General features: G+C 39.8%; 1 protein-coding gene and 2 long non-coding RNA genes across 3 annotated transcripts; 2 read left to right on the plus strand and 1 right to left on the minus strand.

Moving 5' to 3' along the window:
• Positions 1-4,479: 4,479 nt before the first annotated feature.
• Positions 4,480-7,291, minus strand: LOC144013756 (uncharacterized). The gene is made up of 3 exons (XR_013282319.1): positions 7,017-7,291; positions 6,344-6,571; positions 4,480-6,255 (listed from the first exon to the last, which is right to left on the minus strand). It is a non-coding gene; the product is annotated as an uncharacterized LOC144013756 (long non-coding RNA).
• Positions 4,516-5,839, plus strand: LOC144013751 (uncharacterized). The gene is made up of 3 exons (XR_013282318.1): positions 4,516-4,880; positions 5,250-5,336; positions 5,418-5,839. It is a non-coding gene; the product is annotated as an uncharacterized LOC144013751 (long non-coding RNA).
• Positions 7,292-10,676: 3,385 nt separating the features above from the next.
• LOC144006464 (uncharacterized) lies at positions 10,677-16,240 on the plus strand. The gene is made up of 2 exons (XM_077505321.1): positions 10,677-10,692; positions 13,190-16,240. The coding sequence occupies exons 1-2, from the start codon at positions 10,677-10,679 to the stop codon at positions 14,827-14,829; spliced, it is 1,656 nt and encodes a 551-aa protein (XP_077361447.1). The 3' UTR covers positions 14,830-16,240.
• The last annotated feature ends 424 nt before the right edge of the window (positions 16,241-16,664 follow it).

Genomic DNA, 16,664 nt, shown 5'->3' on the forward strand with positions numbered 1-16,664 from the left:
AATTAAGTTGCTCTCCCTTTTTGTTTTGCTGTCACGCTGCACCGTCCATGGCAAATCAGCCTCTGCGCATTACAGACGCTGTGGAAACACAATTCTAAATTCCCTGCTGGTTAGCACTTACGCCTCCCAGTTCTGAGGACTCGGGTTCGAGTCCAGGCTCCGGCCTTCCTGGGTGGAGTTTGCGTGTTCTCCCTGTGCCTGCGTGGGTCTTCTCCGGGTACTCCGGTCTCCTCCCACATTCCAAAGACATGCATGGCAGATTAATTGGGCGCTCCGAATTGTCCCTAGGTGTGCTTGTGTGCGTGGATGGCAATCAATCCGGTGTACCCCGCCTACTGGCTGGCAACCAGTCCGGTGTACCGCCTACTGCCCAAAGGCAGCTGAGATAGGCTCCAGCACTCCCCGCGACTCTTGTGAGGAATAAGCGGTCACGAAAATGGATGGATGGATAGTGACCACCCCGGCACAACCCCCAAGCCAGCACCTCCGACCTAATGTTAACTGCCTACAAACTGTATACGTCTCATATCAACGTATAACGAACGTATAGTTATGCTGCATTCGAGGATGGTCGAAAGTCGGACTTTTCCGAGTTCAAACCAGGAAGTGTGTACGGGAACACCCCCTTTAACTCGGAAATTCTCTTGCGAAGTTGGAAGAAAAAAGAATGACCCCGACTTCACCGGCGGACTACAATGTGATGTCACTCCGAATGGCAAAACACAATTTACTCGAGTATTAAACGAAATGCCTTTCTTCATTCATAAATATTCGATATAACGCCACGTAACGCAACGTACGTGACAGTATTGCCGCTATCTCCCTGCATGAAATGATACGGTCAACTACTTAACTGTATGGAATGCTTATGAAATAAGATTACAACTATATATTAAGCAAAATTGCAAAAAGCTGAGTTTTCTGGAGGTCAAAAATAAAAAACAATTTCTCACGATCCGCCATTTTGGTTGTTTACTTTTGCCTCGAACGCTTTCAGGTCGGAACTGGGGAAAAACAACTCGGATTTATCCGACCATCCTCGAATGCGACATAAGTTTTTTTTTTTGATTCGACATAACCAACATAAAATACAATACAAACAAATTAAGCACCACAAAATGTTAGCGACATAAGTTGTACAGTCTGTTCGCGAGGTGAGAGGAGCAAGATGGCCGCCCTGTGACTTCACGGGCTGTCCAGCCTGTCAAGACTCTATCGGTGACCCTGCACGATCGGTGACGCGCATGCGCAGAAGATCCCGCCATCTTTGCCCGCCAACTACGGCAACTCCACTCGAAAAAAAGACATTTATATGCCTGCGCGATAGTGCGCGTTCGTAAAAACATCGGACGTCATTTAAGAAATAATCTTAAATTCTTGATGCATTCATTCACTGCCAGTCATTATAGAAAATTTTTACATTTCCAATACTCACGTGATATTACATTCAATAATTATATATAAACCGAATCTACCAAATAACAGAATAGACTCCCTACTTTTTGTCCCGTCCCGTTCTTTTATAATTGACAGTAGAAAAATGTAGGTTTGCCAAAATACAGCCATTTCTCCCATGGACTCTGAAACTGTGTTTATTTCGTATAAAATGGGGCAATGATGTCATCTACCGGTGGTTGGGCATCAGTAAAGTTGTTTCCAAGTTTGATATTTACAGTGGAGCATGCTCAGATTCGCCCACATTTAGCACCGCTCTAAAAAATACAATTGACAAGTATACTTGTCAAAGGCAGTGAATGAGTTAAAAAGAAACCATTTTAATTCTACAGGGTTTAAAGACAAACGTTTTACTTTGGACCCCATTACATTACTAGTGATTCTTCATTGTTATAATTTACTTTTAGTCTGCAGTATTTTTATTGTCTTTAGAACAATATGTAGCCAATATCATTGGATAGGTTTGGAGGGTGGGTGAGGCAGGGGGGGTCATTTAAAACACACACACTGCAGACTTACTATAAAGTACAACATGCAGACTCACTATAATGTAATGAGGTCAGAGTAGAATGTTCATCTTATAGGATTAAAAATAACTTAGTTACTATTAAATGCCTCAATAATTAATCTATATGTTTGTTTTTCTCCATGTTGTATCGGTTATTCCGAACGCGCACTTCCGCGCACGCATATATAGGTATTTTGTTCTGGTGGGTTTGCCGTAGTTAGCCATTTAAGATGGCGGGATATTTTGCGCATGCACGTCACCGATCGTGCAGGGTCACCGATAGCGTCTTGACACAGCCCATTATCCAGTCATGTATTCAGGTCAGTGGTCCTGCCTGACTTCGAAGTTCGTTTGCTCCGGAAAATCATTCTTTTCGAATTGGTGCTGAGCACACAGGACGCTCATCACTGCTTTGAAGGACTGCAACATCATTTATTAAGACTTTGTGGCCAGATAAAGTCGTCTCGGGCGCGTTGAAGCTTTGCAGCCTAGTTAGCTTATTTTAGCTAAACTTAGCTTGCTAGCCGCTAACAACCAGACGTGCTTGGTAACTGCGACACACCGACAACTAAGTGTGACATTTTGGGCGTTATTGTGCCAACATGTGTGCAAGAACGACACCGAAGGACAAGGAGGAACTTTTTGGAGTAAAAGAAGAGAGTGAGGAACATCTTCAACTGCTGGGCCACGTTTGCATGCAGCCTCGTGTTGTGCTACGCAGAGCAGGTTTGTACATTTCTTAGCTTGCTTACTTCGTATAGTCGAACTTGTTTCTATCGAGAAAATAATATTCATGTGTTTGTAGTTGAATGGAATCCTACAGAACCCCAAAAGCAAGAGAAACCAAAGCATTCTGAAGCACTGAATCAATCTGAAGTAATTTTGTTGAAGTGGCTCGAAGCATTTGACCGGAGCCAGACTTTTCAGGGTGTCCAAAATATGGTAAAATTGGTAGGCCAAATAATTTGTTTAAAGGGACAACAACATGAAAAATAAACTTTTTTTCAGGCCTGCGCTCTGAGGATGAAATGAACTGTGGCGTTTTAAGGCAATGATGAGCATTTGCCCCATTTTGTCAATGATTTTGTTCACAAAATGTGTTCCTTTATCCCTGTAAATGGTTTCAAGGATACCATGTTGTGGTATGAGATCTTTGCATAGTGCCTAAGCTACTAAGATTTCAACCTTTTTTGAAAAAAGCATTGATAATGACTACTAGACAGTACTATTTTTCCTTCACTTTTGTTGAGCTCAATTAAGTGCATGTGTATCCTCTGAAAAGGATATGTAGCTTGGGGTAACTGACCGCCTTTTGGGCTCAAGTTTATGGTATAATGTCTTTGTACCAAGGCTGTCATCCCCGCTGTTGAGATACGAGTGTTTAGTTTAGTTTAGTTTAGTTTAGTTTAGTTATTGTTTCCTTTTGGACACATTACTACGGAGCCCCTCTGGTGTCAGGTTCTGAATTTTAATTTTTTCTTTGCTAATCTGTACCCACGGTTTAGTTAACCGTATACACCAGGGGTGTCAAACATAAGGCCCGCGGGCCGGATCAGGCCCGCAAAGGGGTTTAATCCGGCCCGCGAGATAATTTTGTAAAGTTAAAAAAAAATAAATAAATTGTAATGTCGGACTAATGAATCAGTCGGCCACAATCAAAATATATCAAATTTGTAACTTCACAAGCAGTCCCTGTACGGGGGAAATCGTCCTGGATGTCATTATTTTACACACAACGTAAAGTTACGGTTTGTTTAATTATTATTATTATTATTATTATTATTATTATTATTAATGTATTTATTTATTTTTATCATTAGACCAACAAACGTGTTAAATACGACACAAATTCAATTCCTGGTAAGTTAACACAAATCAATATGACAAGTATTAGTGTCCTTATAACGTCATTACCTGCACCACGCAATGCATTCTGGGAACAATACATATGAAAAACACGTCGATTTAACACGTCCAGGACTCTGTTCCATTTGCATTTGTATTCTTTTTTGGAACAATATGATGACAGTTGAGCTCCATAATTTTGGGCTGGCACACAAATAGCGAAAATCTGCGTCTAATTGACGGCAATCGTTTTTAACTTTTTGACCGCCAAAAACGTTTAATAACAATCAGTAAAATCAACGTTAAAACATTTTTTTTTTTTTTCTCCCCCCCTCCAATGTCTAAGTGCAGCGCTGCCTGGTCAATGGGTTGTGGAATCTAAAACACTCTAAACCATGGCCAGCAGATGGAAGCATTGTCTCTCTTTTCGTCAATGATCAAAGCCGCTGTCATATCAAAGTTTTTTCTTTAATGTGTGGCAGTAAAAGAGTTCAGTTCTATTACCGTTATTTTACCGATGCGGCCCACTTGGTCATATATTTTCCTCCATGCGGCCCCTGAGCTGACATGAGTTTGACACCACTGGTATACACGGTTGAGCTCTCCTGTGGCGTTATGTAATACGCATGCGCACGCAACGTTCAAGTGGTTGCTTGACCGAAGTATAGGTCGCTTGCACATCGTAATGCATCATGGGAATTTTTTCTTCGGGCGCCATATTGGGAGTCCGCCGGTTCACAAGGTACACTCGCGAGTTACACGGTAGAGCTTATCAACCTGTCATTTTCGCAGTATTTTCACGATTTTCCGGAAGATCAAAAACAACGATACAGGCAGAAGGTGTCTCTGTGTGGCGGGATTGATCCTAATTACGTCCTGACCAAGGGTGATTTTTTTTTTTGACGGAGAAAGCTTGCTGGCCAAATGTGACATCTCTGGACATCTTTCACTACCTCGTGTTGACAACATGCTCCATAACACGCCAACAAATCCCTGGAGGCTTACAATTATTTTGTAAGCGGGTGGATACAGAGTGTAAACTTTAACATCGCATCAGAAGAAACTGTTGCACGTAAGTAAACCACATGGTGTTGGTAATTCTGCACACAAAAATGTTGATTTGTTCTCAGGCTTCCTGTTATCATTGTGTTTACATGCACAGCTAGGTTTACCTGATGTGGTTTTTCTAATCATTTTATAACAGGCAAATATGGCAGAGCGTATAAGAATAAAAAGTAACTATGCACAGCCTCCCCGTGGCTTAATTAAATTTAATGCTACCCTTTCACTAGTTACATGTTACTTAATCAACTTACTCTAAATGGTTAAGGTTAACCACTCTCAGAGGACGTATTTTTAGTTTCAGTTTCCAGTACAATAAAACGTGTTCATGGTAACTACTGAGCATACTGACAGCTTTTCTTATGATCTCACGGTTAAGGAGGCTGTCACAACACCCAATTTCTGTCTGGTGCCGGATGGCAACAATTCCCATCACTTGTCACGACAACACCAATATTATTACCAGGTATGTATGGCGTTACTTTTTGTAGTTTCTTATTTAATTCTATGTTTCATATTTTCATTACAATGTTTGTGATATTTTCAGATTCAGGCACAGATGAGTTTAACTGGACGGGACTTCTGCGGCTTTGTGGTGTGGACAAAGTGTGATTGAGCGAGTCCACCCAGATCGCTCGTTTTGGCCAGCTGGAAAAGCCAGTGTTTTTTTTTTCCAAAATCCCCTCCTTACCTGAACTGCTCGGGAGAGCATTTCCTAGATCAGCAGTGGACTTCCAGTGTTCCTGCTCAGCCGCTGTCACCTACCACTTGCTCATGTACTTCAAAGATGCGGAGTAAAGTAGTTTTTTGTGCTGCAGCAGATTGTAAAATCAAATGATATCACTTGAAGTGTGCCAATCTAGACTGCCAAAAGGACAGTGGTTTTGTGACAAGTGTGAAACAAGGATTATTGGGAAAACTGTAACACAGTACTGGTACTTGTCTTACATTAAACACATTTAAAAGAGAGCAACTTTTTCCTCTGTACATAGCATAATGAAAGTCATTGCGTACCCCATCAACATTACATCATACCCTCATCTCAGGATGGTAGGCACCTGTGCTAAAATAAACTACATTAATTAACAGTTCAATTTTATCCCTGAAATTACAACATCTAATCATTATTCACTTCATTTTTTGTGCTTTTAGAAATAATAGAGATTTATGCCATTACTTTAAGAGGGACCATATTGCACATTGAGTCAAATCCTGTCATTTGTATTATGTATAGCTTTGTAAACAAACCCAACAATAGAATTTGTATAATCGCTGCCTTTATTAGCTCCAAACAAACAGTCGCATGTTGTCCTCCTCCAATGCTTTGATGCTCGCCTTCGTTTCCATCATGTCATTGGCAATCAAGTCGGTGTGGCATGAGATCCCTAAAGAAATAATAAAACACACACACAAACAAACACATACATTCACTCATCATACAATATATCATGTAATGAATTCTGAGTGGCATACCAGAGTCAATGATGTCAGCAGTACTTGAGGGTACAGGTTACTGGAGCCATCTGGCTGCATAACTGCAACAATCTCTGCCACTTCGAGTCGTCTTTTCTTTGCTTGTCTCTCCTGTGCACGTTCATATCTTGGCACCGACTGGGCTGAGACATAGATGTAACTTGGGACCCAACTTTAATGTTGGAGCCCAGTCGGGATGATTGGACAGAAAAACGGGCGCAGGGCGACCTGTTAAAATAAACAAATATATAAACAAATAAAATATGGAAAGACTGGTTATTTTGCCGCAGTAGAGTGGCCGTGAATAAGTTCTTTAGCATGATGTGTAGGCTACCGAATAAGTTCTTTAGCATGATGTGTAGGCTACCGGGGGTCTGTTTACTTGCATCACCCCCTCTCTTTTTTTCCAAGTTTACATTTTGCCACCAAAAAACATGTTATCGGCATTAAAAGCCCAAGACTAATCAATCCAATTTCAGCAGTAAACACTTTGCACTGGCACTACTTGGGTGAAAATGTTCGATGCTAGCTTTCGGCTAACGTCCGCTAGCCAGCTTGTACTACCGAACTTGCTTGCTCATGAATCCAAAACATAAGCAACTTGCCCATATATGCGCGGTCAAAACGTTATTAATCCTCATGCATTAAATTAAATAAAGGTAAACAAGCTTACCGCTCACAAAGTGATCGCTGCACACACGAGCCCAAAGTAACGACTTCCCTCCGGAGTCCGCACTCCTCTGTCTCCAGGCCCTGGTTCCTAATTATTTTCGGAATTCGGAAGAAAGGCCGACCATTTTCCCCCTTGGCTTTGTTCGAACAGCCAACGATGCAGCAACAATGTACCATTTTAAACGCAGACAACAAACGTGATAGATACGTGTTAGACCGAATCGCTCCGTAAATGGAGGCCACCCAGCATGGTGACTACGAGAAATCCGAGGCGGAAGTGACGACACGTGCAAGCGACCTATTAGCAGCGAACGGCTGCTTTTTTTTTTTTTTTGTTGTTTTTTGTTTCTTAAACTGTAGACTAGTATTGGCAGCTTAACAATGCATTCGGATGAATGGATGACGGAAAGATGAAGTTTCTTTAGCCAAGTATGGCGTATTAATTGTGGAGCGCAAAAAAAATGCGTCTGCATTTCACCAGCCTTCAGGATTAAAACGGAAGTAAAAGAAAGAAAGAAGAAACGTGTTCGAGCGCCTCACAGTGGCACAAGCGCAACATTACACAACTGAATACATAAGTACAGTTTAAGATGAAAAGAAGCAGCCGTTCGCTGCTAATACTTCTGTCAAGCAACCACTCGAACGTTGCGTGCGCATGCGTGTTACATAACGCCACAGAAGAGCTAAACCGTGGGAACGGTTTAGTAAACTGTGGGTCCAAATTAGCAAAAATAAATAAAAATTCAGACCCAGACACCAGAGGGGCTCCGTACATTACAGCTTACATCGATCACATCACATCATTTGCAACATTGGCATCCGAAAGAAGGGCACCAATAGCGTATTTGAAGTTTGAAGTTTATTGAACATATGCATATATACATATATAATTATATAAACACATAAACAAATAAAGAAAGTTAAAAGTAAAAAATAAAAGAAACATCCAATAAATATCGATGTATATGTTCAAGGGAGTAGGAAGAAGTTGAAAACTTATCCAGTCCTACCCCTTATTCGTCATATCCTATCACTTATTTATAATAAATTACATTTTAATAAAAGAAAATATATAATCCTACTCGTATAAAAAAATAAATAGAAAAATAAAAAATACACAATAGTAACACACATATATACAAATTTCATTACACTCATATTGATATATCAAAGAAAAATAAGTAAATAAATAAAATAAATAAAAAATAATCTTCTTAACTCATATCTGATTTAAATAATAATATTGAACCTTACTTTTAAACATTTTTTTAAATTCAACAAGTGAATTACATCTTTTCAGGTCAGTTCCCAAGTTATTCCACAAATTAACTCCTTTAACGGAGACACACCTTTGCTTAATATTTGTTCTTGTTTTGGGTTTTTTGTACACACTTGTACCCCTTATCTCATAAGGACAGTTTCTAATTTCAAACAACTTTTGAGTACTGTGGCAGAGTAGATTATTGTATACTTTATACATTATTTGTGCTATTTTAAACTCAACCAAGTCATAAAATTTCATTGTATTTAATTTAATAAATAGTGGATGTGTTGATTCTGTATATTTTGATCTATTAATAATCCTTATGGCTCTTTTTTGCAATTTAAAAACAGTGTCGGTATTTGTTTTATATGTATTTCCCCAAATTTCCACACAATAGGTCAAATATGGTAATAATAATGTATTATATAATGTATATAGTGAATTCGTATTTAGGGCCTCCTTGGTTTTATAGAGTATCCCTATGATTTTTGACATTTTCCTTTTAACATTTTCTATGTGTGGTTTCCAACATAATTTATCATCAATAACTACTCCAAGGAATTTATTTTCATACACCCTTTCTATTTCATTTAAATTCACCATTATTGTAACTTGATGAGTGATTGGTCTAGTACCAAAAACTATGAACTTGGTTTTATTTAAATTTAATGATAATTTATTCATATCAAACCAATTTTTTATTGTATTTAATTCATACTCCACAGTAGTCAGAAGCTGCTTCAAGTTGTCTCCAGAACAGGAGAAAGTTGTATCATCCGCAAACAAGACACTCTTGAGTATTTTCGAGACACAAAAGATATCATTCATATACAATATAAATAATTTAGGGCCCAGCACAGACCCCTGAGGAACTCCATGAGTAATCTTCAATTGTTTTGAATTTGTATTATTAAACTGCACATACTGATATCTATCATCCAAATAACTTTTTATCCATTTATATGCTAAGCCTCTTATACCATATTTCACTAATTTATTCATTAATATAGAATGGTCTATGGTGTCAAATGCTTTCTTTAGATCCATAAATATCCCAACAGGGAATTTTTTATTGTCTATGTTGGTAGCTATTGCCTCTACAAGTTCCATGACTGCCATTGAGGTGGTCCGTTTTTCACTAAAACCGTCCTGATTTTCACTCAAAATCTTATGTTTCTCAATAAAATTATCCAGTCTATATAAAAATAATTTTTCTAGAATTTTTGAGAACTGTGGCAACAATGATATTGGTCTATAGTTACTAAATATATGTCTATCACCACTTTTGTAAATAGGAATTACTTTTGCTATTTTCATTTTTGATGGAAATATACCAGTTTGGAAAGACAAATTACAAATATATGTAAAAGGTTTTACAACATATTCTATAATACTTTTGACCAGTGTCATATCAATATTAAAATAGTCGGTAGACTTTTTAATTTTTTAATGTTTTTACAACATTTAATACTTCAATATCATTAACACCATTAAGGAACATAGTGGATGAATTATTTACAACGTACTTATCTATTTCATGTTTATTTCTTGTCTCTGGAATTTCATTTGCCAAATTACTACCCACATCAACTAAATATTCATTGAAGTTATTGACTATGTCTGAAATTTTATCGATTACACTGTCTTTATCTTTTATAAAATATTCTGGATAATTTATTTTTTTAGATCTATTTTTAATTACATCATTTAGTATTTTCCATATTTCTTGCATATTGTTTTTATTCTGCTCTAGTAATGCATGGTAATGATCTTTCTTCCTTATACGCATAATATTTAATAATTTATTTTTATAGGTCTTATACTTTGTTTCAGCTTCCATAGTTCTTGTTTTAAGAAATCTTTTATATAAAATATTTTTCTTTTTACATGCATTTTCTATCCCCTTTGTCATCCATACCTTATTTGGACCTTTATACTTCCTTTTAATTTGAACTATTGGTCAGTGTTTATTGTATAAAAAGTTAATTGTTGACTGGAATTCACTATATGCAGTGTTAGGATCGTTTTTTGAATAGACCTCAGACCAGTTATGCTTTTCTAGGTCCAGCTTAAAGGCAGCCATGGACCTAGGTGTTGTTATAGTATTTGCTGACCTCGGAGCAGCTTTCACAAATGTTGTGGCATCCAGAAGAGCAGATCGGCTTGCATTCGGCCCATTGCTTTTAGGGGGGTTGGTGGTTTACAACTTTGGCACAATACGAGGTGTAAGGGGGAAAAAAAATTCCATATGACACTTAATTAGTGCGTCGTGCTTCTCAACGAGGAGCGTGCGCGGCCAACGAGCACTTCCGTGTTCAGTGCGTGAAGCCGTCTTCCTGCGCCCTCTCGCCAACACGCTAAAAGAAGCGTGCCAAAGGCGTTTTCCCATCGGCAGTCATGCAGGCGGCCATGCGTATATGTGTACCTGCCTTTAAAACAGAGTTGGCGGGCTGTCTCTTATTTATTTTTTTAAGTATCGGGACTAAAACAAAATTATGCAGAGCTGTTTTTGGTGCCAAAAGGTCACGGTACGGTACTGGTACCGGTACCCCCTGAAACACTAAATCATATACAACTCCAGTTTTGGGTAATTAGTGATGTAAGTTACTGTTGTTGATGTCTCTCATGCTCATGCAATTCCTCCACTGTTTTCACGATTCGTGTTTTTTGTTGACCAGAGTTATCTTTAGTTTGAATAAAAATTCAGCAGTCGTTTGTCCACGTACTTTCAAAAAGTCAATTTTTTCTCATTTGTTGCGCCTTTTTGGCGATGTCAGCATTTCGTTTGGTGAAATTTTCGTTGATGTAGACGTGTTTACCACGAAGCTTGTGACGTTCTCTCAGAAGAGCAATCTTTTTCTTTCTGTCAACAAACCTGATCCATGCATCCATCCATCTTCTACCACTTATCCGGACTTGGGTCGCCAGGGCAGCAGCTTTAGCAGTGAAGCCCAGACTTCCCTCTCCCCAGCCACTTCTAGCTCCTCCGGTGGGATTCCTGGGTGCTCCCAGGCCAGCCGAGAGACATAATCGTGTCTTCAGTGTGTCCTGGTTCGACGCATAGCCTCCCGCTGTTGGGACATGCGTGGAACACCTCTCCATGGAGACGTCCAATAGGCGTCCGAGCCAGATGCCCGAGCCCCCTCAGCTGTCTCCTCCCAATACGGAGGAGCAGTGGCTCGACTCCGAGTCCCTCCCAGATAGCTGAGCTCCTTTTGGCCGCACCTGTATTAAAAAAAGAAAAAGAAATTAGGTTTATTGGTGCACATCAATCCATCCATTTTTTTAACTGCTTGCTCCTCACAAGGGTCGGGGGGGTGGTGCTGGAGCCTATCCTAACTGGCTTCGGGCAGTAGGCGGAGTACACCCCGAACTGGTTGCCAGCCTTCGCAGGGCATATTGGTGCACAATGAACCAATAATTATTTGCAAAGGGCACACTGCCACAGTTTTGCTGCCCTTGCTCTTTTTAATTGGTTTTCGTCTACATCCAAACCTGTCACATGTGCCACATTGCATCTGTAAAAAGAAAGAGACCAAGGCAAAATTTTTGCCATCTTGTGTGCAGTTATGTCAGTAGTAAAGAATAGGGAATCATCGCCCGTTGTAGATAACATAATCTGTGCCATTAAAATGTATTATAATTATTTATTATAACATTTCTGTTGCTATTGGTAAGGAAGTACTATGCACTCAAAATATGATCTAAATATAGATGATGCACATCTCTTAATTTTTCAGTTGAAATCTTCACTCATTTTGAATGATATTTTTTTTCTGTAAATTTTAGCGCTTGAGCTCAATAGCTTCCAGGTCATGTGACCTATTGACCCCAAATCAGTGCTGCATCATAGTGGCATGTCTGATAGATGAGGCACACCTTTTATTTTTTTTTCAGTTGAGACCTTCCCTTATAATTGTTTTCTATAAATATCAGTTTAGCTCAATAGCTTCCAGGTCATGTGACCTGTTGACCACAAATGCATGCTGCATCACATTGGCATGTCTGATAGATGATGCTCACCTTTTACTTTTTCATTTTAGACCTCCACTTATTTTTTTTAAATATTTTTTTTCTGTAAATGTTATTAATTTAGCTCAAGAGCTTCCAGGTCATGTGACCTATTGATCCCAAATCAATGCTGCATCATAGTGGCATGTCTGATAGAAAATACACACCTCTTATTTTTTTCATTTTAGGCCGCCACGTATTTTTAATTAATTATTTCTGTAAATATTAGCTTTTGAGCTCAATAGCTTCCAGGTCATGTGACATATTGACCCCAAATCAGTGCTGCATCATAGTGGCATGTCTGATAGAAAATACACACCTCTTATTTTTTTCATTTTAGGCCGCCACGTATTTTTAACATTGTTTTCCTATAAATATTAGCATTTTTGTTTAATGGCTTCTAGGTCATGTGACCTATTGACCCCAAATTAGTATTGGCTCAAAGTCGCATGTCTGCTCGATGACACACATTTCTTTTTTTCTCTATTTCAACCTTTCCTTCATTTTAAATTAACTTAATATTGTACATATCAATGTTATTGCTCAATATTACCCCACAACAATATTACCCCCTTATTTGGAGCCGCTAGCTACAAAAAAATGGAGGGCAAAGTGAAAGTGGAAGCTGAAGGTATTTTGTTTTTGGCTGAAACAGTACGTCGATCTCTATGTTCGTGGTGTAAATTGTCATTGATTAAATGGTTTGTGTCCGCATATACTCGTCTTGCTCAAGCTATCTTAGCTTGCTAGCTGCTAACAAACAGAGTGCACAATTGCTACACATTCCTCACCAGCTGTGCCCAAGTCAAGGTGCCACTGTAGAAACAATACACGTCAAGTCGCGCTTTAGATTTGACTTAACTGAACCAAATGTGTATTTGTCTTCTTGTGTCTTGCAGATGTTGGTGAAAAATATCTTGGTCCTGAGAAGCAGGAACTGAAGTCTCCTCATGTTAAAAAGGAGGAGGAAGAGCATGCTTACATTAAAGAGGAGGAAGAGCCCCTTCGTGTCAAAGAAGAGGAGGTTGAGGATGATGTCACCAAGTCACCACTGACCTTTGTTGCTTTAAAGAGTGACGATAACGGTGAGCATGAGGAGGACAGAGGGGCGGAGCCCCAAAGCAGCAGCTCAACTCAACACATGAAGACAGGAGGTGATGCAGACCAGTGGGGACCACCACAAGCACAAAGTGATGACACAAGGTCACAGTCTGCTGACACTGACGACGACGATGATGAATACGCTAAACGTAACCATGCTGACAACAACCGCTGCAAATGTTCTCAGTGTGGGAAAACATTTAGTTCAAAAGGGTATTTGAAAGTTCACTTGAGAAAACACACTGGAGAAAAACCTTTTGCCTGCCCAGACTGTGGCCAAAGTTTCTCTCAGCAGTCAAATTTAACAAAACACACAAGAACACACACTGGAGAAAAACCTTTTGCCTGCCCAGACTGTGGCAAATGCTTCTCTCAAAAGGGAAGTTTAAAAACACACACAAGAACACACAGTGGAGAAAAACCCTTTTCCTGCTCGGACTGTGGCAAAAGCTTCTCTGTTAAGGGAAGTTTAAAAATACACACAAGAACACATGCTGGAGAAAAACCTTTTTCCTGCCAAGACTGTGGCAAAAGCTTCTCTGTTCAGGGAAGTTTAAAAATACACACAAGAACACATGCTGGAGAAAAACCTTTTGCCTGCTCAGACTGTGGCAAAAGTTTCTCTTACAAGTCAAATTTAACAACCCACACAAGAACACACAGTGGAGAAAAACCTTTTTCTTGCCCAGACTGTGGCCAAAGTTTCTCTCACCAGTCACATTTAACAATACACACAAGAACACACAGTGGAGAAAAACCTTTTGCCTGCCCAGACTGTGGCAAAAGCTTCTCTGTTAAGGGAAGTTTAAAAACACACAGAAGAACACACACTGGAGAGAAACCTTTTTCTTGCCCAGACTGTGGAAAAAGCTTCTCTGAAAAGGGAAGTTTAAAAATACACACAAGAACACATACTGGAGAAAAACCTTTTGCCTGCCCAGACTGTGGCAACAGCTTCTCTGTTAAGGGAAGTTTAAAAACACACAGAAGAACACACACTGGAGAGAAACCTTTTTCTTGCCCAGACTGTGGAAAAAGCTTCTCTGAAAAGGGAAGTTTAAAAATACACACAAGAACACATACTGGAGAAAAACCTTTTGCCTGCCCAGACTGTGGCAACAGCTTCTTCAAGAAGGGACATTTTAAAATACACAAAAGAACACACACTGGAGAAAAACCTTTTTCCTGCCCAGACTGTGGCAAAAGCTTTTCTCAAAAGGTTAATTTAATAATCCATACAAGAAGACACACTGGAGAAAAACCTTTTGCCTGCCCAGACTGTGGCAAAGGCTTCTCTCACAAGGGGAATTTAACAAGCCACACAAGAAGACACGCTGGGAAGGAACCGTTCAGTTGCAGTATTTGTGCTCAAAGATTCTCTTGTAAAAAGCTTGCTGAGAGACACGAGTGTGCTGGTGACAATAGCAGCCATATTTGAAGCTTAAAAATAAAGGGAGTGAGGTTGTGCTATGATGTAAAAGTGTCAATGATTTGGAACAAAATAGAGAGGGAAGAAAAAAGTGATCGACGCTGATTTTGATAATGATAAAGAGGAATATCAGAAACAAATGCAAAGAGACATGAAATACAAAATCAAAATGAATTTTCATTATTTTGAGGGACATCATGAATCAACTCCTCCCATTGTAGTCCTTCGCTGATCTCGAACCTTTCTCATGCACATTGAGACCCAACGAGGTGATATCTTGCATGGAGCCCCCCAGAACCCAAAATTTCACAGCAACAAAATTTAAAGGGGAAGTCAGCCCCAAAATGTTCTTAATATGTTCTATGTGCCTCCACGAGTCGAAACACGAAAACACATTAATTAATCAATTGCATTTGCCCTGAGTTTTGCTCCAGTTCCAAGTGTCAGCGGCTGCGACAATAACCTCAAATCATGTTGGATATCTCTTGCCGTGTACAGTGTTGTGAAAAAGTATTTGCCCTCCTCTCAAATTCTCCCTTTTATTGCGCAGTTTGCCAAGTTGAACATTTATCAAAGATAACCGCTATTATGACTTGAGACGTCGACATGACTCCTTCCGTGTCGGTGACCTTGTTCGAGTGAAAACACAGCCCAGGTCAGATGCTCACTCTAATTTTACAGCTCAACTTGCTCCCCTATTTGAGGGACCACTGTGTGTGTCCGAACGACTCAGTGATGTGAACTACAGACTCGCTTGGGTGGACTCTGGTGCTGATGCTGGTGTTTATCATATTGTGAATATGCAGCCGTTCCATACTTGGGATTCTCTCACTGCCAAGAGACAATTGGTTTCCTCTCCTGCTGAGAGGGGGACCTCTGGGATCTCGGACACGGACTTTTCCGCCCCTCAGGCCCCATTAGGAGATGCTGATGCTGAACTTGAGCCATTTCCCTTTGGTTCAACGGACATTGACTCTGATTGTGAGGCGGACACTGTTCCCCGGGGTCTCCCGCCCGGGTCTGAACCCGACCTGGCTTTAAAAAAAAAAAAAAAAAAAAAATCCACTGTACATTTTCATTTTTACAATTGATTATATGTCGATTTTTGTTGTATACGGTGCTTGCCTTTTGTGCGTACCATCCATAATTGTGTTCTATGTATAGATGCTATTTGGTATGGTCAGTTGCTTCTTAAGCTGTTTACGGCTGTGATCAGCCTTTTTCTCACCAGGCAGTGTGCGACCGCGCCACGTGGTGCTTCTTTGGTTTTGTGTAGAAGTAGTTTTTTTTTCCCTTTTGGCGAGGAATAGTTTTTTTTTTTTTGTATTGCCCTCAACGGAAATTATAATGCGCGGTGGCGTCGAGCCCGCTCTCTCTTTGTGTTGTTTGTTTAGAATAAATGTTGACTTTGTGGACGGAAGTTGCTCTCCCTTTTTGTTTTGCTGCCCCGCTGCGCCGTCCATGGCAAATCAGCCTCCGCGCGTTACAGACGCTGCGGAAACACAATTCTAAATTCCCTGCTGAACTTTTAAACCAAGAAGTCCCTTTACCCAGAACTCAAAGAAACTGGACTTGTTGGTGTAAAAGCAGCAGCTCTTAATTCGTAGGATATGCTATGTAACCTTAAAATCAAACATTGTCTTGAAGGCTACCCGTTTCAGCTGCATGTCCAGTAGGGGTGGGTGATATGGCTTTAAATTTATATCACGATATTTCAAAGAAATTTGTGGTGACGATACTTTTTGACAATACAGTGGTAACGTCCCTTCATACGAAAGTTTCAAGTTTTGAAACTCCTCAACAGGAAAATATTGCCTCTAGTTGTGTGAAGGCTGGAGGCCTTC

Source organism: Festucalex cinctus, chromosome 1, assembly GCF_051991245.1.
Source record: "Festucalex cinctus isolate MCC-2025b chromosome 1, RoL_Fcin_1.0, whole genome shotgun sequence".
In the NCBI taxonomy this organism is placed as follows: Eukaryota; Metazoa; Chordata; class Actinopteri; order Syngnathiformes; family Syngnathidae; genus Festucalex; species Festucalex cinctus.